The following is a 21,771-nucleotide window of genomic DNA, read 5'->3' as shown; positions in this document are numbered from 1 at the left end:
AATGTGAGTTTCTGTGGTGCAAAGTCGTTTAATGTCATCTCTCATTTTCTAACGAGAAACTAAAACTCACACCATAAGCACTCACTCCTAATAGAATACACTGAATACATTTTTAATATTACAATCTCACATCGGCTTATAGAATGATCAATTGCATTATACAACACAGACACAGTTATTAATGTGAAGCACTTAAAAAACATGTTTGGTCGATTTCATCTAATTGTACACCTGCAGTGTCAGTAGTTTCCATAGAAGCAACAATAAATCATAAAAATAATAATAAATAAAAAGAGGGTGGACTGCAAAAGCTAAACGAAAACCATTAAACCTGCAATTACTGATTGTTTTGGCCATTTGGGGGCAGATGAAAAAGCTGTGAACACAAGATCTCCATATCAAATTAGTATGTTTGTCGGTTTGTGTGATTGCGTTACAAGCAAGTTCCAGGAGGTACTTTAAACGTACAGGTAACAAAAGTTGCACAAAGGAAATGTGTTGTTTTGCCATTTTATTGCACATATCTTTTCTGCACAGGAGGATGCACACTATTTCCTTCTTCTAATCCGAGACAAAAACATGGGTCCCCAGGTCTTGCCCGGCTGAGGAATTACTAAAATGCCGAGTCTGTGGTGATAAGAGGACGAGGGGCCATTCTGTGGCTGCAGGGACGGCTTGTGAGGCGTCTGTCCATGACCAGGGTGAGCGCTCCTAAATGTAAAGTATTTTGATAAAGGAATGCCAATCTCCTCCCACAGGTCTTCGGGTTCAGCCTCAGGACAGTCATTCAGCACTGTCTCAACCACGGCAAAGTTCTCAAAGCTGGACAGAGTGCAGGTTGAATAGACCACAACACCCCCTGGACGCACGGCTGACAGCGCAGACCTGTAAACAGTCGGCAAATACTGCACCTAATGACAAGGGACTTCAAAAAGAACTCCACCTACTTTACACATCAAAGTCTCCTTTCAGGACTTGAGGACTTTTTGTGAGAGCTGTGTGAAGTCTGATAAACTACCTTGAGTGATGTCACTTGAGTCAACGTCAGTAGGGTGTGAAGAGTAAAAGTTTGAAAATGAAAATAAATCTGGTGATATGATCAGACCGCTGTAGCCTGCTGCTGATCTCTGGTTGAGGCTAGCGGCTCGAGGCTACATTAATCCCTAATGACTTTACACATCCAAATCTCTGACTAAACTGTAGAGTTGCATTGTGGGTAATGAAGGCGTCAGGTTTTTACATTTTCTATATAGTGTTTACATTGCTTTGTGTGCAACTGTACATGATTCACAACTGCTCATCTGAACTAAAACAATGTTGTGTTTCAGTCCACCCTCAGACATTAACGGTAATATATCACATTCAGTAATACTAAGTAATAATGTGTAATGGGTGCCACAACAGTAACACATAGCAGACACTTCTCTATGTTGGGGATTGGACTTACCTAAGCAGTTGAGCCTGGAGCACAGGCAGCCTGGCTCTTTCCTTTAGTCTCTGTTCCCCCTGCTGGCTGCCACAATACAACCAGCTCCTGTCATTGGAACATGGAGCATCGACTAAAACCTGCAACACAGAGAGAAAGAAATGTGAGCGGTTCAGAGTCGGAGAGCTGAAGAGCCTAATGGCAGCGAGAGGCATAAAGGATCAAAGAAGGAAAGCAAAAGGGAAGGAGTCAGAAAATGTAAATAGTTAATGAAGGTAACAGGAGACAAAAAGACAAAATGCTGGACGTCTGTAAAACAATACAAATACAAATTACATTTTCACCTCAGCTGAAAATCTTCCAACAAATCTGTCCTCAGTGTCACAACACAGCTTGAATCTGTGCAGTCCGTCTGTACCACTCCAATGCCTTTCAGTCTTTGTTCACATTGTGTCTCACTAACCTTTTCATTCTGCGCCTTCCTTTTTTTTTTCTTCAATATTTAAGTCCATTATCACTTTGAGTCCTTTGAAACCTTCTGGCCATTTGTCTGCCTCTTCATGGCTCTAATTATTAATGGACAGATTTCTTCTCTTCCGCTGGGCTTATTAGCTTCTGTTCAAAGGCTTGCTGTTCTCATTCATTTCTAACCACCTCTATGTGTTGAACACTGAAGCAAAAATCAGCCGCATGCTGACATAAACATGACCCTCACTGGCCCCCACCTTGTCATATGTTCCCGCCTCAATGTTCCCAAAAGATCGTCCATCCTGTGCGGACACAATCACTCTGCTGGTGAGCGACTGAGACAAGAAAGACTCCAGGGTTTTGGTCAGCCAGTCCCGCCTGTGAGGGTCTGGTTCATTGCAGCAGAGAAGTGCTGGAACACAAGCAGGGCAGCATTACTTGATTATAGTAATCAAGACAAATAGGCTATTCACAGCAGGCAAAAATTATATTTAGATTCAACTGTGGCAACTTACATGCAAAGTACATAATACATATTAAAGTGCAAAGATTTTTAGCAAAAAGCTCTTGTTGCCAAACAATTACACAACTCAGAAGTGTATAATTTAGATTAACTTTACTTTATCTTCAACTGTACTAAATCCACTTTCTTATAGCTCTTTGCATGATGAAAATAAAATAAAATAAAAGTTTGCAAAGTCCTGTTAAAGTGCTTGTTTTACCTGGGGTGGCACACTGCATTATGGCTACGGCTTTGCCCCCAGGGGCCGAGCAAAGATCCAAAACCTTCTCCCCGTCTCTGACTTTCAAAGCCAGCACTGGCAGCAGGGAGGCAGCATTCAGGAGGTAGTACTGCTTCAGCTGGCCAGGCCGGTGAGCCTGAGAGGGAAACCGCAGTGGACGTGGATGGATGTAACACTGTAGTGTAGAACGGGACGAACTGAGCGAAGGCTCTGATTGAAGGTCTTGACCGAGCGCACGAGAGGTGCCGTCAGGTTGGAGGTGGGGGTCATTAGGAGGGCACTTGGAGAGGTGGTCAGGTGGCAACAGAGAGTCTTTTCCTGCTTGGTATTTTGAATGTGACACTGTTGACGGGGCGTTACAAAGCAACGTGGAAAAGCCCTGAGATCGGAGGATCTGCGTGATGCCGGCCACAGTGCTGAAGCGGTTGAGCATGACCCCATACTGCCAAGAGTGAGGGTCCAGGAGCACTGCTCTGCAGGAGAAAAGCAATCCCGATGAAGGATTGGTACAAACCCTGTCTGTGTGTATGCTGCAATAATTGTTTCAGAAAAACTAAATCTACCTCGCTGATGCCCACAGGTCTCCAAGCTCCTGACTGTACTGCTGGTCAAAGCAGTCCAGCACTGGCTGACATGAAGATCTTGCTTTTCTGCGCCTTTTTGTTACCTGTTACAAACAGACTGCAGTGAAAATGTTATCTAGAGATAAATCCTAGAGAGGGACGGAGGTAGGCAGCATCCTTAAAGTGAACTGTGACAGCACAACGCAGTTTCAATGGGACATGTTCTGAATCAAAACTGTCAAAGACCCTTGGACCTAAATATCATGAGTACACATCAAATGACAAAATATCCGCTGTTGGAATAAACAATTCAAGTCTTGATATTCTAATTTACACGTTAATGGTCTTACTGTTACAGAACCACTGGAAGAGCAAAACGTGCATTCTAGTTTAAGGAGGACTTCCCTTCATGTTCCTGAACACAGTCTTGTTCACTCGCTACCCCTGGTGGACATAAAGTGTAAAATATGTCCTGTTAGTAAAACTGTCTGGTTGTCAGAACCAGACAAGGAAACAATACGTCATTTTTATCATACTAATAAAAGTATGTTTACCTGGTTATTGAGAGCTCCTTGTCGCTCGTTCGGCTGTAAAACATCGGGACCAGTGTGACAGTTAACCGACCACGAACACCACGGAGGTGACGGCGTCAGCTTCTTAGTTTTTAAACTAGTTATCCTCCTGGAAGACGTGTGTATTGAGAACATATATTTAGACATTCGGACACTTTTTTTACTGGCTAATTAACATGTCCTAACTGTTGTTGCTCTCTTAATACATCCATGCATAAACCTCGGGCACACAGACGTACGCTTCTCAAAACCGTCCTCCCTCAACTCTGTCTGTCGCTCTGTAGTTCCACCTGACGCGTCAGTGATTTGTTTCGGTAGGTTGACTTCAAGAGGTGCTTAATGGGGAAAAGCAATGTTGCTATTTGTGTAATTTTTTTTTTCTTCTTTTTTCTAATTTGTGTTATTTTGTCACGTTATTCAGTAACTTCCAAACATAGTTGTGGTCCCCAGATACTCAGAAATGTAATTAAGACATGGAGGCAATTAGTATCTGACCACTGGTGAACTTTAATTTTTACAGTTTGAGTGTTTGCCTCACCATTATAATCATGTATATCTTTGCCTGAATTGCATTGTTCAGATGAATATGAAATGTCACCACTTGTTTGTCTCCAGGCTTAAAGGTAGAAAACTTGTTAACTTTGACGTCTGCAGAAATATTTTAACCCAAACAACGTTTAATTGTAATGTCATGACTGTCATTTGTTGTACCTCATTTAAGAAAACGAGTGCTTCTATTGTTTCTATTTTGACTGACAGTTACATTAGGAAGGAGAAACGCATAATTAACGGTTATGTGGCACGCTATCACATTAGCTAACCGAAAGCTAGCATGCTAGTTTACGTGCATTGCCACCTGAAACCCTCACTTCCTGAGGGTGTTTAATAACACTTCGCTCACAAAACAAGTTTGAATTTAGTATTGCTGTTCTTCTTCACTCTTAAGCCAGTTCTGTTCTGAAGAGGAAGCAGACACACGTTTGCTCCTGAATGTCAAGTGCCGTTCAGAAAGGTTGCAAGAAGGTGCAATAACTTCTCGTACTGTAAACACCGACGTTGTTCTGGCTGTGGCAACATTTACATTACATTAGCTGTTGGTACAACGAGCTTGATCCAAGCATCCCCATCAATTCTGATGGGGCTGGGTGAAGGAACACAACAATCTTCAGTCAAATTAAACTCGTCAAATCTACATAACTGACTTATACCGCAATCATGGCTGCGAAAACGTGAATGGTTTTAAATTTGACTCCTGTCTGCGAATCTTAACTGTTTACAAATGTACAAAAACAAACATGATGAATTAAACATTTTACTTATGTTATTGGTTGTATGTTTAACAAAAACATTTGATGAAATATACAATATAATGGCAAAACTATCATTTGAACTGATTTGGGTCTGCCAGAGTTTCTTACATCAGAGGGTTCACAATCTTTAGCTTTAAGAAAACACCAACGAACAAGCATAAGCAACACGATAAGCTGACATTATCGTATCATTCAAGGGCATCTCAAACAGCTCATTTTTATTAACATTGTGATGTATCCCTTTGCAGCAAATGCCTAACTGGTTTACATGGCAAACAGGATAAGGAATGCAACCATCAGACAGAAGAGACCCATAGCTTCAGAGAGAGCGAAGCCCAAGATGGCGTAAGAGAACAGCTGCTGCTTCAGAGAGGGGTTCCTGTTGAGAGAGAGAGAGAGAAGCAGCTGAGACACATTGGAGGTACAAAATGTTAAAAATACATCTGTCACGACATTTCAGTCAGCCGACAATCCCAGTGACTTCCAAGGCTCCCAATGAAGAACCCAACACATGTTACAAAATAATTCTAGCAACGATCCTCGACAATGTTAAATATATTTTTACACTTTAAATTTAAATACATTTTTTGACCATGTAAACATTTGGAATCAAGTATACCTCTGATGGTTTCATAAATATTACTATAAACAAACAACCATCTAATGTCAGTCAGTGAAGATGTCCTAAGATAACAGATGTGTTTAATTTACCTGGCATAGCCGATGATAAGGCTACCGAACACAGTTCCAATTCCAGCTCCAGATCCAGCCACTCCCACTGTGGCAGCTCCTGCTCCAATGAACTTTGCAGCAGTGTCGATGTCACGGCTCACAGCGCTAGTCTGGAAACCCCGCACTGCCACCTGCTGCTGGGAGGCTGCAATGCTCTGCGGTGCCAGGAGGGAAGCGGACTGAAACGCACAGAAATAAGTGAGGTTAGTACAAAACAAAACAAAACAGTAGAGGATCAGAGAGCAGCAAGGAAATGACTAGAAAATATCAGCAAAGGTTTGCAAGTGTTGCTGCTCAATGTCAGTCTGTTTTGTTGTTACATCTTTAGCTGATCGGCTTTATTTATCTGGAATACTAAACATGCTCAGCCAAACTCTGACTGACTCTGTCTCTACTATGTACTTGTTTAAAGTTCTTCAAAAAACACACGTGAACATAAGTGCAGCTTTAGTGCATACTGATGCAGAGTTGGCATTGCATTTGGTGGCAACTATATTTAGCTAGTGTTAGCCTTAACGGACAGCTAGCTTTTCAATGCAAATGTCAGCATTTATTTTGCCGACAACAAAACATCTAATGGTATTATTCAATAGGAAGCTGGACGCGTTACATTAAGCTTCCAACACTATCACCTCGCCAGTCCGTCGTAATGTTGGAAACATGAAAACATGCCTGTGTAAAACTTAGCTGCATCAAACAATGTTATAATACGCAGCCTTGCGTCTTAAGTGCTGTAATAGCTATGGGTAAGATACAAAATAAATAAAATCCCAATTTTAAAATTCACTTAAAATATGTGACAGTTTCTCAAATACACATTATTGTACTGTTAAATTAACCTGCACTTAAATGCATGTTTTTTATTTATTTGTTTAGTCACTGTATGTGAGTGAGAGACGAGCTAAGGAGACCGATGGAGTTGTGATAGCTTCGCAGAGCCCTTCCTCAGTCTATAAATCAGATATAATTCCAGCACAAATAGCTGCTTACCTCGGCTTTCCTGGCATCTGAGACTACTGCTGCTGACAGTGGTCTGTACAGTACCCGAGATCCAGCACGGATCTGTGTGAAGAAGGAAAAGAAAAAAAAAAAGACATTTAGTTGACAGTCGTGCACTGGTAAGCTGCTCTACCAGCATGTTGTATTGACATCTGTCTGTATAGCTTTACACTTGCTCAGAATACATCAACTTTGCTCAAGACAGAATTAAAAGCATGTGGATTCATCTACAGTACATTCGGCTTGTACTAAATATGGTCAACGGTGAAAGAAGTGTTCAAATAATTTACTCAGTTAAAGTTAGCAATACCACATTATAAAAACATTCCATTACAAGTAAAAGCCCTGCATTCAAATGTTCACTAAAGTAAAAAATACTCATAATGTTGAGTGGTTACTGTCACTGTTATACATTATATTACTGGACCATTATTATTGACATATTTATGTGTAAGCAGTCGATACATGTTGGTTTTGGTCACGGTGGAGTTCATTTTAACTTACTTAGTTTTAAACTATGACACAATGGATCATAGTTTGTAAATGACAGTGTATTGTATGTAAAATCTTAAATTTGAAAAGTAACACCAGCTCTTAAATGAAGTAAAGAGTACAATGTTTGCTCTGAAATACAGTGAAGTAGGGAAAAAGGTAGCATAAAATGGAAATACTCAAGTGAAGTTCAGTATCTTAAAATGTTCACGTAAGTGCAGTAAGGTTACTTTAGCATTAACACCACTGACTCACTGTTAACAGTGACCCATTATGGTCTGTTTTCAACTGGAATATGGATGCTTCTCAATTAACAAAATTATATCCTTTGATACGCTACTGATTCATATTAGCTTCAAAAAGGTGGAAAAGTGTTTCTCACGAGGATACCGCCCGCGAGGTTGAGCTTGATAGTGTTCAAAACAAGGACGTCCTTGCAGGTGTGATCACGGACTGTTAGCTGACTTTAGCAGAGGGTCAAAGACGGCTACGTAGCTTCATGCTAGCGCTAGCAAGACGAATTAAAGCTGCAGGTAGTTTGCCCCGAATGCCACAGACTGACAGCTTTTTGCACACTTTCACGACTAAGCGCACAGGCAGAATACATGAGCCCGTTTACCTCCATTCATTCGGGCAGACTCACTCACCAGAGAGGGCGTGGAGACGAACTTAGCGCAGGCATACATGACGACGGGACGTAGTGGTCAGGTCAACCAAAGGAGCTGGCGTTGATTCAGTCTGCTGTCGACAGAAAGAGAAACATTAAAACGATTCGGTCGGTTGCCTCTGCAACTAGTGTGCTAAGTATGAAAGAACAAAGTGTACAAAGTTACGTGGACACACACACACACACACACACACACACACACACACACACACACATATATAAGTAAGGTCAAGATTAGCTGCAAATCGAACAATGTCGCTCAAAAAGCAGGCTAGTTTTAAAAGCAGAAGAGCTGAGCACTGCTGCGGTTGGCAGAGCTACAAAAACACCGAGTTAAAGACAAGCGGCACGTTTAAATGTTTAACTCACACACACAGATCGTGACAGAGGAGGTTTGCTCTCACCGGTTTGTAGTAGAGGTCGAAGACACGAGAAACATGCGCATGCGCAATGTCACGTTAGAGGGGTTGGCTTCCGGTTCCCTGATTTTATACCATGGATGTATTATAAGAACATACACAACCCGTCCGGATGTACCATCATCGTAGTACAGCATGTTTAAATGCCTTTTCAATGAAGTAAACCAGCACCGTCCACAGCACACAGACATATTGTACTGGCACTGCCTGCAAAGACAATGTATTATTCACCAGCAGATTACCACAAAAAGCTACTTGTTACTACCCCCTACAGACCATTTAAATAGCCATACAATGTGGTATACCCTCAAATAATGCAATTAACTCCAGTATACCACAACTAGAAATGAAGGTTTACCCAACATACCCAAATGTTGAGTCAATATGTTTGTCCAACAAATAATGTGTGTTAGCTTTACGAAGATAATTTACTCTATACTGTTCTATTTGTCCGCAGACCGGGTCAGTAAATACTTAAGAATATCAAATTAAATATGAATATAAATCTTTTGAAAATAACCAAATGTAAATGTTTATCTTAGTGTAGTTTGTTATCTATGTTAGAGGCTGATATATTGACCAATTTTATCCTACTGCAAATACATTGGTCATAGCAGATAAATAAGAAATTTCAATGCGCTACAGAAAGGCCAAACTAGGTTGAAGGTAATTTAGAAACAGTGTCAGCTTGACATTCTTTTTCCATCAGAGAGCAATGTTGATTTTTCAACTGTAAAAAACACTACCACATAGCGATGTCAGTATCGGCCTGAAAAATCAGTCGGGCTATCATTTATACTCATTGTGTTTATCATGGCCATTAGGTGGTGACATCATTTCCCTTTTAAGAATAATTTACAGCGGCAAAGGCAGTTCTATTTACTCCAGCTGAATGAGAATATCAGTAGCTATAGTCACTAGCTGTCATATCCAAGTTATTTCAAGCAATATATATGTGCTGGATATGTTCCACTCACATGTTTTGTTTTATTGTACAAATGAAACATTAAAGATGATAAAGGCCACACAAGGAACAGCTCACATTGAAAGAAGCCCACATTAGCAGTGATCAGTCAACTGCAACCACACTGAATAATCCCTTAAAACATTTATTTCATGTCTTCTCATAATACCTTCCTTTAAAACATGTATCTGTGGGGAAATCAAGTGATGTTTGACCAAAATTTGACCTGATGTTTGCCTGGAAGTGTGTGATCACAATCCTCACACTGTGTATTTACAGCAGTATTTCTACAAGCTGTCACCTGGAATATTTGAAGAAAGCAAAACATGTCCAGACAATCATTTGTTGTTTTATGTGGGAACAAATCTAAATCAATAACTGGACCCCAGGAAAAAACAGTATGTGGAAGCTATCCAAATACAGAATAAAAAAACACACAGACAGAGATAATCAAAACATTTCATTTAAATTAAATTCAATGACGTCCAAGACATAAAAAAGCAAAAATGCCTTATCAATTTGCACTCAATCCAGATTTGCATGTAGGATGGATTTAGGAGGAAAAACAAGTAAAATCTAAGACAGCTTCTGATCAATATTTACACGGATAAGTGATTAAAAATGAAATGCAATAGCATTCATTTCCTTATCTATTTACATTTCGCAAAGGGACAAAGCAGAAAATACATGTTCACTGGATATGAGTTTAAAAGATTAAACTGTAGTACAAGACCTAAAGCCACAAGAGGGCAGCAACACACCATGCAGAGTCTTTGACACATAATTACAATAATAGTGTGCAAGAAAATATATGAAAAAAGATGATGGATGCAAAACATATGCAGAAGTAAAAACAAAAAGGAAACTGATCTGGAGTGATTTGAGCTTCTTTGGGACAGCATAACGAGATGTGTTACAGCCTTGCTGTTTTAAATTGAAAGCATATTTGCATTATTCCCGTAAGGCATGGATCAGCAAAACCAAGCGTTGCTGGTAAAGAGCAGGCCTATCAGCTCAGAAGAATTACAACTGCATGAGCACAGAATCATGGTTTTGTGGCAGCTTTCCTTTCATTTCATATTTCAGAGAGCAAGGTGGTGAATGGAAAGATAGGAATGAATGATAAATACATGCCGTGTGTAGAATTTGTCTGTGCTCATTGCATTTTCATGCCAAATGATTTAATTTGTTTGCTTCTATGCACGGAAATTAATTCAGGTGTGATGCTAACCTAAGGGTGTCACGGAATCAATGCCAAATGTTAAAATTAAATTCCCATGATACTGTATAATTATAGCATTGACCTCCACCTTGAGGCTCTGAAACAGATATACACTGAACAAGACAAGCCATTCCATTTCCGCAAAAGCCTCATTACGCTGTACACATTAACATCTTGCATCATGTGGGTATCCTTCCACCGTCCTTAAATTTATCTCCCAAATTAACATTAAATATTCATATCACTCTAGCTTTAAGTGGGCTTTTCCTCTTCAAGGATTCATCTCTGGCCGCCCCCTCAGAGGTAGCTCTCCATTTGGCGATGCGGAAGGGAGATTCCTCAGCTCTTCCAGTCATACACCCCCTCCTCTGTATGATGGTGCCGTTACGCACCACTATAATAAACGGAGACGTGATTTTCTGGGGCGAATCCCTGCCGACGTCACTCCCAGACCTATATAAATATCCTGAGCAGCGCTTATGATCAGACTCAAACAAAACCGCTTTTTCGGCAACAACTCTTCAAACCAAGGATTATTGGATTTCCCTCGTTGGATTGAATATTCCCAGTAAGTATCTTTAATACCTACATTTTAATCTTTAGTTTTAGACGTTTTATGTTGAGTAGAGACATTTCAGAAATAGAAGATGTAATATTTTCTTAATTATGCTACACAGCCAAATAGATGTTTTAATTTTACAACATGACTTAAACGTGTGGTATTACGCTTCACTATATACCGACTTTTACTGTTTTCCCCTGTAGACCTATCTAAATGTGATTAAACGTAAGAGCACAGATTTACGCATGTCACACTTATCCACAGATCCTCCGTACAAGCACGATGACTTTAAACAAGGGTGACAAATTGCGGAACATGGACAGGAGAAGAGGAAGCATGCCGTTCCCCATGAATCTACCAAACCTACACAGGAGAAGCATGCCCGTGGACGACCGGGACTTGCGCGCCACGATGCCACAGACCGGGCAAATGGACGAGCTGTCCAACCTCCTGCGCTGCACGTCCTACTCCCCGAACGAGCAGCACCGAGGCAGCTGCGCGTCGGACTCCTCCGACTCCGTCATCTCCACCGGCAGCGAAGCGGAGTCCCCGGTGTACAAGGTGGTTCTCCTCGGGGAGCACGGCGTCGGCAAGTCCAGCCTGGCGCGCGTCTTCGGAGGGGTTGAGGAGGCTGGTCACGACTGGGATGAAGCAGGTAAACGGAGATGCTAAGAATGAGTCATCAACCCTATAGCAACCCCACTACCACCACCACACCCCCTATTGTCCATGGCGATACATGTAATAATTAGTCAACATAATACTGAACAACACACGATGCAATTACTCATGCTTGGAGGTGTAATGTTTAGTGAATGAATGTTCATGATATTTACACTTTGAAAGCCACTTTCTATTTTTTGAAATATTTTACCTATAATCTTAAAAGAAGCAACACCACTTAAGTTATAATAAATATAAATAATCTCATACATAAATACAATTATGTATGAGAAAAAGTTTAGTTGATGGATTAAAAAAACAGAACTTTTTGCATGAGTGTACATGCATTGATTATTGCTATTTCCATCTAGAGCGAGGCACCAGCCCTGCCCTCAGTAGCACGGCTGTCAGAATCACATCCAATAGCATAATGTGAAGGAAAAATATCAAAGGCTAGTAGTGGCTTAATCACAGGCTGTGATCACGTTTCTGAATCAAAGACTACAAAAGAAAAGAAAGTGCTAAAATCAGTGAGAATAAAAGTAGCAACAAACATGTCTGTTGAGATGTGTTTTCCCTTCTCTGTCAGTGTGTATAATATTTTATTGTTTTCTTCCTCAGGGAATACTTATGACAGATCTATCGTGGTGGATGAAGAAGAGTCATCCATTGTGTTGTATGACATCTGGGAACAGGTGAGTTATATATTATGTATGCTCCATTTATATTGTTCCATGGATATTACATTCGGAAAAAGATGGGATTAGCCATGTTTGATGCTAAACCTGGTATATGTTTCTCTCCTGAAGGATAACAGCCAGTGGCTGCAGGATCAGTGCATGAGGATGGGAGACGCCTACATAATCGTGTATTCAGTGACAGACAAATCAAGCTTTGAGAAGGCGTCAGAGCTGCGTATTCAGTTGCGCCGGGCCAGGCAGTCAGAGAACATTCCCATAATCCTTGTGGGCAACAAGAGTGACCTGGTGCGGTCCAGAGAGGTGTCTGTAGATGGTAGGTCACAATGATTAACTAACCTTTGAACCTAAAATGTGCCACAGATGATCGATTTGTTAATATAGTATAACTTTTAAGCTCAGGGGAAGTGGTTTAGGATGTTTGGTTGCTTAAATAAAAGTCTAATATTTATCATTTAAAACTAAAAAGCTATTCTTGAGGCTTTTCATGATCAAATCTGACAGTGCTGGTCAGGCTTGACTGGCTTTGGGACAGCAGGCCACATATTTCACTTGACTGCTCAGGTTCAGGCCAGGCCTACTTTCAAATACCCATGAAACTTAAGCCAAAGTTTGAAAATTATTATCACTATAGGGTTATCATTTTCATCTTTAAGCCTTAATCTACTTGAGCTCCCCTAATGTGCATCTACTCAAAGTTTTTTCTCCATTTGTTCTTTATCGCAGAGGGAAGCGCCTGTGCAGTGGTATTTGACTGCAAGTTCATCGAGACATCTGCGTCCCTTCACCACAATGTGCATGACCTATTCGAGGGCATCGTCAGACAGATCCGCTTGAGGAAAGACAGCAAGGAGGAGAACGCACGACGCATGGCCAACTGCAGGCGCAGAGAGAGCATCGGCAAGAAGGCCAAGCGGTTTCTGGGCCGCATGGTTGCACGCAAGAACAAGAAGATGGCTTTTAGGCAGAAGTCAAAGTCCTGCCATGACCTAACAGTTCTCTGAGGAGCAGACGGGACAGACGGACATTTTTTCTTTGGCCTCTGAAGACCAGACGCTGTGTGTGTTTTAACACTAACCCTAAAGGACTAATAGAGCTGTACAGAAATATATTTTTACTTTTTAGACACCAACGAAATGCAAAGAGTGGACTTGATTAATAAAGATGACCCTATTCAAGTCGTATCATGATAATGGTGATAACCTGCATGAAGCTTTGCAAACGTCTATTTTATTTTGTTATTATTTTTGTCTGCCTTAAACATGTTGCTGTCATAATATGCTGTGTATGTATGAAAAATCCACAAAGGCTTGTTATTTGTCATGAGTTGCACAGATTGCCTTGCTGTGGTTTTTTTTTTGCGCTCCTTAATTGGAGGAGATTGATGTAAATACTAAAACATGAATGATGCGAAATGCAACTTTCATCTCATTATCCTAAAAGACATGGTATAGAATTACAATGCTTGGTCATCTGGAGTCATATTTACTTGAAACATGGTACGCAGGTTCGTGCCTCGGCCAAGTTATTGCCGACTAGTCAAAGATATGAGAAAACAGTTTTTCTATGTTGTTCCATAACATTAAATTCAGGACGTGAATGTATGAGTAAAGCAATAAGTTATGTAAGTCTTGTGAACCTCAACATTGTTTGGAAATTCTTTGTTTACGTTGATTTCCTTTTTCAATAAAATAAAAAAAAAAACATCATAAGATAAAATCTTCTACGTCATTATTCCTGAATCAAAGTGTTCAGCAGAATGCAACAGAAAAGAGGGAGATGTTGTTCAGGCGATTTACATCCTCATGAATATTCATTTGATCGTATCAGTGGAATGGAACCTCACTGGCCATTGGTTTCACAGGAAGGAAACAAGGTAGTTAAGCATGTGTATCTGAAGGTGTTAACCATTAATCCACCGAAGGAATACAAGTGTGCAATTTTTCCACCCAATTTAAACTCCTCTCACACCTCTCAGAGGGAACACATATCATTTGGACGAGGTAAGATACAGAACCTTTTTGTTTAAAATGGAAAGAGAATTTAATACATTTAGCCATTTACTGTTTTTTTGCCACCTTAATCATTGTCATCACATTCAGTTGTTGAGCTACAGCATATCTAAAGTTTGTTGTTGTACTTTAGAGACTTGAATTTGCGATAATGGAGGAAATAGGGCATTACTGTCACTTGTACACTGTGACTAAGCGATGATTTGGTATTGCTAAAAACAGCAAATCTTAGCCAACTTGATATTTTTTTTTTACGGACAAATGTTTTACTTCCAAATCAAACGTGGCTCTATTGGTCGTCTGTGCTATGTAACAGCGGCAGCTCTAAATGGCTATGTAGGTGGTTGTACATTTAAATGCAGGCCCTCTGACATAAACGGTTAAATCTGTGTGTATGAAAGATAACCATGGTGGTGAATCAGTAACAAGACCGAAGCCATGTGGTTTGAAACGCTGTGAATGTGCCACATTTACAGGGACCCATGGCTGACAGAGGAGCTACAACAATGCTTATCATAGTAAGATGTTGTTTTATTTGAAATCACTCCTAACTGGAATACTTTATTCATTTACTAGAACAAGTTACTGCATGAACAATGTCACTAAGACACACTCGATATCTTGTTTTGCAGTTGGTGGTACTTTACACGTTTGCACCATGCTCTGGGGTAAATGTTAAAATTGGTGTCCCTGAAAACTACGATGGTATATTCCCATGGTATCTGTCCAAGGTAAGGCATTTCAGTTCACTTGATGAAGATGAAGAGAGTGATCTTTCAATATTTAATTAGATTTAATGCTAAAGTCCACTGTCCTCAACATTGCATGACTACATTTTCGCCTGCCAGCCATTTGAGTTTGGAGTTTGATCATCTTTTAGTGCTGAGGAACGTGGTGAAAAGACCACAGAAGTAGGCAAAAGATGAAAGTATAGTTAGCCAAAATTGCGTCAGCCTCTTTTGTCCAATATGCACGTAGGCTTGACGATGTATGAACACGCTGCCGTCATCACTAGACTATAATTGGAGTGTTCACAGTGCTGTTCAGGCATCAGCCTCTGCATTCAGTCCAGCTGCGAGGCAGGCGGAGTGTTTTGTTCATACATGTCACTCAGACATCCTCTGGATTGTACAGCACCATGAGTATCTGGCACTTTGATTGGTTGTATTGTGACGTCCCCACATCTTGTGTGGAACATGATTAATAATTTCTGTCTTTGCGTCGGACTGAGAGTCATTAACACTCTTCAAATAGCACGTTAAATGGCCGGGATGGAGGAGTTGGATAACCGCTTTTTGTTATAAATGGAAAGGACATAATAATTGCTCCTGATTAGTTCAAAGTAAAAGCTCTTCATGATGGTTTGCTCATCAGAGACGGCTACACCTGTCACTTCTCCTATTTGAAATGCTTGAACGATTTAGCAAACCTTGTAACGGACAACAATGCAGCATTAATCATCTTCGAGGTTACTGTGAATGACCAGCCCAACATTTGTATCCTGAGATATTTTTGCTTTAAAGGGCCTTCATTTAGGAAATTCAAAACATCTGAACCTTTTGCTTATACGTGTTGAGGCTGAGCCTTCTTTAAAGTATTACACAGTTGTTATAACAACAATTTGGTCATCAGACCAATTTAGTGGCAGGATGCTGGCAAAAGGAAAATGTAAAGGATGAAGTGGGTATTATTCTATATATGTTGTATTGTCAACAAATCCCTTTAAAAGTGTTTGTCCATCTCTTAATACACTGGCACTCATTCCCAAACCAGCTGAAGACATAAAGCTTTAAAAACTATTCAAACAAACTATATAGTTTAATTCATAAAGAGCTCAGTAATTCCCCAAAACATCTGTGCACTGTCATTTTTAGCAAACATTTAAACAGCAGTAATTAATGTATTTGTTGTAGACTATTTTCAGCAGCGGATTAATACACACAAAGTGCGCTATAGAGTATTTAAAGCAGCAGGATGGTGTGTGTGGAACTGACTCAAATTAAACTGCAGTGGCCATGTTCCTGGTAATTAGGGAACATGTCCCCAAACGCAATGGTGTGGCTCATTAATGCGTTTTTAATCATTTTAGATAGCAAGTTAGTTGGATCAATTCATGGTTGGTTTTGGTCTTTTAACGGATTTATTGACCATAAGAAATATATAAATTATCACCAGATGTATCCTTTAAGGCATGTGGGACAAGTGGAGATCAGCTGAAGCTAGTATAGGAGCTGTATTATTGTGTCTCAACATTTCACCATAACAGGTTCATTGTCCATAAACATGTTACTTTTCACCAGTAAGTACTTTTCACCAGTCTCAGTTAGTGAACAAATTGTTATCAATGTGTTTCTCACCTTCCCTTTATTTTATGTTTTAATCCTGCTTTATGAGCTGCAATTAGTCAACGTCTCAACCGAACATCCTGTTCAAATACAGCTAAAAATGAAATCACTGATGACTGCAGTTTCTTCGTTGCTGCTCCTCCTCCTCCTCCTCCTACACTTTATTGTCGGTGCATATGGCTGACTTTTAAATAGGAGCACTAACTGATGTTTTTTTGTGTACAGCTCCATAGCCTGCCAGGTAATTACAGCGACCTGGTGGTAACAGGGGATGATGAGGGGATATTTGGAGTTGACGCTCAGTTTCTCTACGCTCTGAAACCACTGGACAGAGAGAAACAGCCGTCTTACTCCCTGCAGGTAGCATATCATCATTGTGTCATATCATATAGTAGTGATAGCAATTTTCTATACGTAAATAATGAATAATTGTTACAAATTCATTAATTCAAGATGCATCAAATTCACATAACAAATATGATTAGGTTTTTGTCATATTCTTGTTCATCATACGAGGTTGAAATGCTTTAATCAAAGATACCTACAGACTGTGCGTGTGTGTGTGTGTGTGTGTGTGTGTGTGTGTGTGTGTGTGTGTGTGTGTGTGTGTGTTTGTTTAATGCAGGTGTCCTTCAGAACGTCAGAGCACCGCCAGAGCTTCACCGTTGAAGTGTGTGTCATCGACAAGAACGACAACGTGCCCACTTTCATAGAGGAGAGCATGAGAGGCAGCGTGCAGCTCGGGCTCCTCAAAGGTACGAGAACCTTGAGCTCCAAGGGCACCACGTTGCACAACCTTTTTCAGTCTGGATCGCATGTGTCAGTACCGCTACATGAGATACAATAACTCACAAGATGTGTCCCTGAAAAATGCAATTTACACCTCAACCTTCTCTATTCATAGAATCAATGATGTGGCATACTGGATCAGTAAAATTTAGATTACACTAAAAAAGACCTGACTTCAAACTGTCACATGGCTAGCAATCAGCTCAGATACAATTCCACAAATGTATTTTATCCAAATTCCTTTATTTCCTTTGTACCTTGAAAGATGGAGAATAACCCCCCCAAAAAACACTTTGGAGCTTATTTTAAAAAGAGAAATATCATCTGACTTGCAGATAAATTGCATAAAAGTAAACTATTGTACTGCTTGCTTGTTGAAGCTGTTTTTATGTGCTACTTATCACTTAGAAATACGAGGGCACATGTACCTACTGGGTCACTTCCTCTAGTAATGGCTTAAGATATTATGGGATCACGTTGTCTTATTTGCAAATCAGGTATTTCGTTGTAACATCTTTTAACTTGGTACCAATATACTTTTTTCTATATATAAAATCACAAAAAAAACAAACACATACATAAAATATGTGTTTGGTTTGGTGCCTGCTGATTGGGAACAATCCATGTTCTATCCTGAGAGAGTGGATGTGCTTTGAATTTGTGGTGGAGAGAGGTGTGTAAGAAAGTCACATTTTTGACCCTGCACCACCTGCGTCCCTCAGGAATCCCATTCATGCAGGTGGACGCACTGGATCGTGATGACCGCAACACCGCCCACGCCGAGCTGCGGTTCAGACTCATGGAACAGACACCCAGGATTCCCTCCAGCCAAATGTTCTTCATCAACTCCATCACCGGAGAAGTTTCCCTCACTGAGGAAGGTCAGTCCCAACTGTCTGTAGTGAAAGTATCCAGTGACACTTTGTTTGTCCCCAACGGGAAGTTTTTATACAAATGTTTTTTTGTTTGTTCGGGGAGCTCACAATGTGCTCCAGTTTAGGGTTAACTTCTTGCAACTTCAGAGGCCTCGTCTCTCCATACTCAAGAATGCTTTTTATTGCATGTTAGCAATTTGAACAAGACACATAGTTATGGAGCCATTAGTCTTGTTTTGTTATTAACATGTAATATAACATAATAATAATAAACACAGTCCATTAACATTTAGCAGATAATAACAAGAAATGGCAGCAGAGACATGTTCATGATATGTTTGTGGACGTCAGTCTCGCCATTCCATAGTTTGAAGGCAAGTTTATTTTTAAAATGTAAAATACCGACTTTGGTACTAATGTTGGTCACATTTCATTAAAAGAAATTAAGGGATTCAAATCAAAAAGTTTGTTTGTTGATGTGTCAGCTGATATATTGTTATGTTCATCAGCCTCAAAAACCCAGTATTGCTCGGGCTCTAGTAGTGCTGATTTGGAAACAAGCTCTGGATTGAATAAAGTTTTTCAATCATGGTCTCAAAGAGAAGCTACACAGAGATGTGACCCCTCTCCTTAAAAGGTCTTATTCTTTTTAGTTATACTCATCGAAGTTTTTGAAATATGATGAACATGAGAGAAAAGCTTACATTTATGAAAAGTAAAAGGGTTCACAGATACATCCTGTAGAAGCCGAACATGAGACATTTCAAAGAAAAACATTTATTTTGTTAGGGTTCGAGTTACTTGACATTCAGCCTTACTGCATTCTATATGTGAAATTAAATACAAATTAAGATGTGTAAGGGTACAATAAGGATGCAGTCCTGTTGGCCAATAATACTTCTTAGGCAAACAGACATACACAGACATACTGTAATTACACTAGATGCAGTGAAGTCCTGTATGCTGCTGCTATTTCTGTAGCTCTAGTATCGCCCTTTGTCACAGCTTGGCAGGAGCTGGATGACTTTCACGCTTGCCGGTCCCTTCCGGCCCACACAGCTGGTTTCCACAGAGCTTCAGCAGTGAAAATTGAAAATCACCTTCTTAATTTTCTACTTTATTTTCAGGTTAGCTATAATTGATGGCCATGATTACCTCCCCAGTGGGTTATTTCTGGTATTTATTCTCCATTTTAGCAGGAAATTGAAAATTAAGTGATGAGTAGAGCACTTTGTGTAATGTCTCAGTAATCAAAGGGAAAATATAGTCTGTTATAGATTTTGTGGTTTATAAACCATCAGATAATCAAATGATGTTTGTATGTATTTTTTTCTCTTTTTGTGTCTCCACAACTTTGTTATTTCCCTTTGATTCCTCATATACGTTGCAAACATCGTGGCATTAATCACTGCACAATGTATTCTGTAGATCTTTGTAAAATGAAAATGAAAGAATCATTTAAGGGGCTCTTGTATCACCTGTCCCACTGTGACCACCAGGAGCCTCTACTCTTGACCCGGAGATGTGCGGCCGTTACAAGCTCTCAGTGATGGTGAAGGACATGGCGGGGAGGGCGAACGCTTTCTTCACCAGCGGCATCGTTACCGTCGAGGTGACGGGAAACACCTGGGCATCGCCCGACCCTGTACGACTCCAGGAGAACCTCCCAGGCCCCTACCCGATCCCCATCTCACAGGTGGGACAGCAACACCCAACAACATGTGTTCACTCTGAAACACACATCCACAACTTTAGCACGTAAAGTGTTTTCTCCATTAAAACCTCTTTGACTTATTTGATCTTTACCATAAATCATGCAAAACAACATGGGAGTAAGTGCTGACTTTATTGTTTATGCAGCTCCAAGTGTTATATTATGTTACAATAAAACAAACTCTGTCAATAGCCTGGGCCGGGTGAAGTGGCATGATATAACCAGTTGCTGGTTTTAGTGGCTCTTGGGTCCTCCTAAGTGACCGAATACTGAATTATTGATGCTGTTCAAATGCCATGGATCCTTTCAGGCTACCTCCTGACTGAGTCCCTTTAACTCCCATAATCACTCACTCTCCCACCCACCAACCAACCAACCCCCACCACTCTGAGATGGAACAGATTAACGGCAGAATCCACGCTAAATATACTTCACATACTTGTTGTTTTAATCATATTGTATTCATATTTTAGTATTTCACGCAATCTAGAAAAAAAACTGGACCAACTCCATAGGCAGTAATTATTTATTTTTCTTGGCATACATGTCTACTTAATATCTGAACTATTATGTAACCTTAAAGTCTGCTTTGGCAAAGTCATTGTTTTAACAGAACAGAACAATCTTTTTTTTTTAAACTAAGATGCCAAACACTCTCTGGTTCCAGTCTCACAGTCGTGAGGATCTGTTGTTTTTCTACATCATACCTCATTGTAAAGTTAATTATTTTACATCATTGTAACCTGAATATTTTGGAGTTTTGGACTGTTTTTGTTGGATGATATAAGACATATAAAGACATCATCTAGGACTGTGGAAAACTGTGATGAATATTTTGCTATTTTCTGGTAGTTTATAAACCAACAAAATAATCCACTAATCGAGAAAATAACCACCAGAGCCCTTGATGATGACAATGATTGTTGGTTGCAGCCAATAAAGTTTGTTGAAATTAAAATTTGGAACTGAATAACAGAACAGCTACAGAAGTAACCATGGTGATTTTAGAGAATATAGGCACATTTTCAGATCTAAAGATGGAAATCCAAAATAAATCAACATTTTTTCCCTTAAATCAGTCACAGCCCAAAGAGTCATTATTGTGGACCGACTCCAAAAGTTGTCACTGACTTCCGGTAAAAAGAGATTGACTTGATTTAAAGCACTGCTCTACATTAATGCAGTGCCGTAATTTGAATTCTGTTAATAGGTTTCCCTCAGGTTCTCCTAACGCATTACTGTGTCTGTCCCGGGTCTTGTCTAACCTTTTGGTTGTTATAATATTAGCCATATCAGCTACATGCCTATAAATAACTCCAAAGCCCTCAGAGGTTTTCAAACACATGGAAAAACAAAAATCTGCCAGCAGTGGCAGTGAAGACATTTTAAAAATATGTGCCTGCACTATTAAAAAAAACAACTTTTTTCATTCACTACTGATAACTGTGATAACACGGAGGCTCGTAGAGCGGATACTGGTGCTGATTTAAATGCATTGTGCCGGTTGTGAGAGTCGCTGTGGCCAGTAGGTACATC

General features: G+C 40.0%; 4 protein-coding genes across 8 annotated transcripts in view; 2 read left to right on the top strand and 2 right to left on the bottom strand.

Annotated features, from left to right (window-relative positions):
• Positions 1–494: 494 nt before the first annotated feature.
• nsun3 (NOP2/Sun RNA methyltransferase 3) lies at positions 495–4,964 on the bottom strand. Its single transcript, XM_068730512.1, has 6 exons — positions 3,755–4,964; positions 3,201–3,304; positions 2,617–3,110; positions 2,152–2,306; positions 1,448–1,566; positions 495–885 (listed from the first exon to the last, which is right to left on the bottom strand). Exons 1-6 carry the CDS (start codon positions 3,917–3,919, stop codon positions 549–551), a joined length of 1,374 nt encoding a protein of 457 aa, XP_068586613.1. The 5' UTR covers positions 3,920–4,964; the 3' UTR covers positions 495–548.
• Positions 4,965–5,070: 106 nt separating this feature from the next.
• On the bottom strand, positions 5,071–8,435 carry LOC137887479 (ATP synthase F(0) complex subunit C3, mitochondrial-like). Of its 3 annotated transcripts, none has more exons than XM_068730515.1 (5): positions 8,377–8,435; positions 7,953–8,046; positions 6,805–6,876; positions 5,794–5,993; positions 5,071–5,461 (listed from the first exon to the last, which is right to left on the bottom strand). In XM_068730515.1, exons 2-5 carry the CDS (start codon positions 7,989–7,991, stop codon positions 5,347–5,349), a joined length of 426 nt encoding a protein of 141 aa, XP_068586616.1. In that variant the 5' UTR covers positions 7,992–8,046; positions 8,377–8,435; the 3' UTR covers positions 5,071–5,346. The 3 variants fall into 3 exon arrangements, with proteins under 3 accessions (XP_068586616.1, XP_068586614.1, XP_068586615.1); XM_068730513.1 differs by having other exon boundaries at positions 8,342–8,418; XM_068730514.1 differs by having other exon boundaries at positions 7,953–8,043; positions 8,342–8,407.
• Positions 8,436–11,039: 2,604 nt separating this feature from the next.
• On the top strand, positions 11,040–14,219 carry rrad (Ras-related associated with diabetes). Its single transcript, XM_068731105.1, has 5 exons — positions 11,040–11,145; positions 11,404–11,794; positions 12,424–12,497; positions 12,612–12,816; positions 13,227–14,219. Exons 2-5 carry the CDS (start codon positions 11,422–11,424, stop codon positions 13,502–13,504), a joined length of 930 nt encoding a protein of 309 aa, XP_068587206.1. The 5' UTR covers positions 11,040–11,145; positions 11,404–11,421; the 3' UTR covers positions 13,505–14,219.
• A 206-nt stretch (positions 14,220–14,425) lies between these two features.
• Positions 14,426–21,771, top strand: part of cdh16 (cadherin 16, KSP-cadherin) — a 28,426-nt gene continuing 21,080 nt past the window's right edge. For 2 of the 3 annotated variants that reach the window (XM_068730207.1, XM_068730209.1), the window contains exons 1-7: positions 14,426–14,503; positions 14,989–15,030; positions 15,145–15,243; positions 17,083–17,217; positions 17,483–17,612; positions 18,369–18,527; positions 20,021–20,217. In XM_068730207.1, coding sequence (XP_068586308.1) covers positions 14,995–15,030; positions 15,145–15,243; positions 17,083–17,217; positions 17,483–17,612; positions 18,369–18,527; positions 20,021–20,217 — 756 coding nt within the window. In that variant the 5' untranslated portion in view covers positions 14,426–14,503; positions 14,989–14,994. Of the gene's footprint in view, positions 14,504–14,983; positions 15,031–15,144; positions 15,244–17,082; positions 17,218–17,482; positions 17,613–18,368; positions 18,528–20,020; positions 20,218–21,771 lie in introns of those variants that run through there. The other variant, XM_068730208.1, reaches the window with a different exon arrangement.

This window comes from Cebidichthys violaceus, unplaced genomic scaffold (assembly GCF_023349555.1).
Source record: "Cebidichthys violaceus isolate CVI_PGR_0920_01 unplaced genomic scaffold, fCebVio1.0.p SCAF_5, whole genome shotgun sequence".
Lineage (NCBI taxonomy): Eukaryota > Metazoa > Chordata > Actinopteri > Perciformes > Stichaeidae > Cebidichthys > Cebidichthys violaceus.
This window is presented reverse-complemented; position numbering and strand designations above follow the sequence as displayed.

Coding starts and splice junctions, on each gene's coding strand:
- nsun3 (XM_068730512.1), bottom strand. CDS start 3,919: ATGTCTAAATATATGTTCTCAATACACACGTCTTCCAGGAGGATAACT. Junction 2,307..2,616: donor AATGCAGTGTGCCACCCCAG/GTAAAACAAGCA, acceptor CTTGTGTTCCAG/CACTTCTCTGCTGCAATGAA. Junction 886..1,447: donor CTCCAGGCTCAACTGCTTAG/GTAAGTCCAATC, acceptor GACTGTTTACAG/GTCTGCGCTGTCAGCCGTGC.
- LOC137887479 (XM_068730515.1), bottom strand. CDS start 7,991: ATGTATGCCTGCGCTAAGTTCGTCTCCACGCCCTCTCTG. Junction 6,877..7,952: donor TCGTCTCCACGCCCTCTCTG/GTGAGTGAGTCT, acceptor TTCTTCACACAG/ATCCGTGCTGGATCTCGGGT. Junction 5,994..6,804: donor CAGATGCCAGGAAAGCCGAG/GTAAGCAGCTAT, acceptor TGTGCGTTTCAG/TCCGCTTCCCTCCTGGCACC.
- rrad (XM_068731105.1), top strand. CDS start 11,422: ATGACTTTAAACAAGGGTGACAAATTGCGGAACATGGACAGGAGAAGA. Junction 12,498..12,611: donor TGTATGACATCTGGGAACAG/GTGAGTTATATA, acceptor TCTCTCCTGAAG/GATAACAGCCAGTGGCTGCA. Junction 12,817..13,226: donor CAGAGAGGTGTCTGTAGATG/GTAGGTCACAAT, acceptor TCTTTATCGCAG/AGGGAAGCGCCTGTGCAGTG.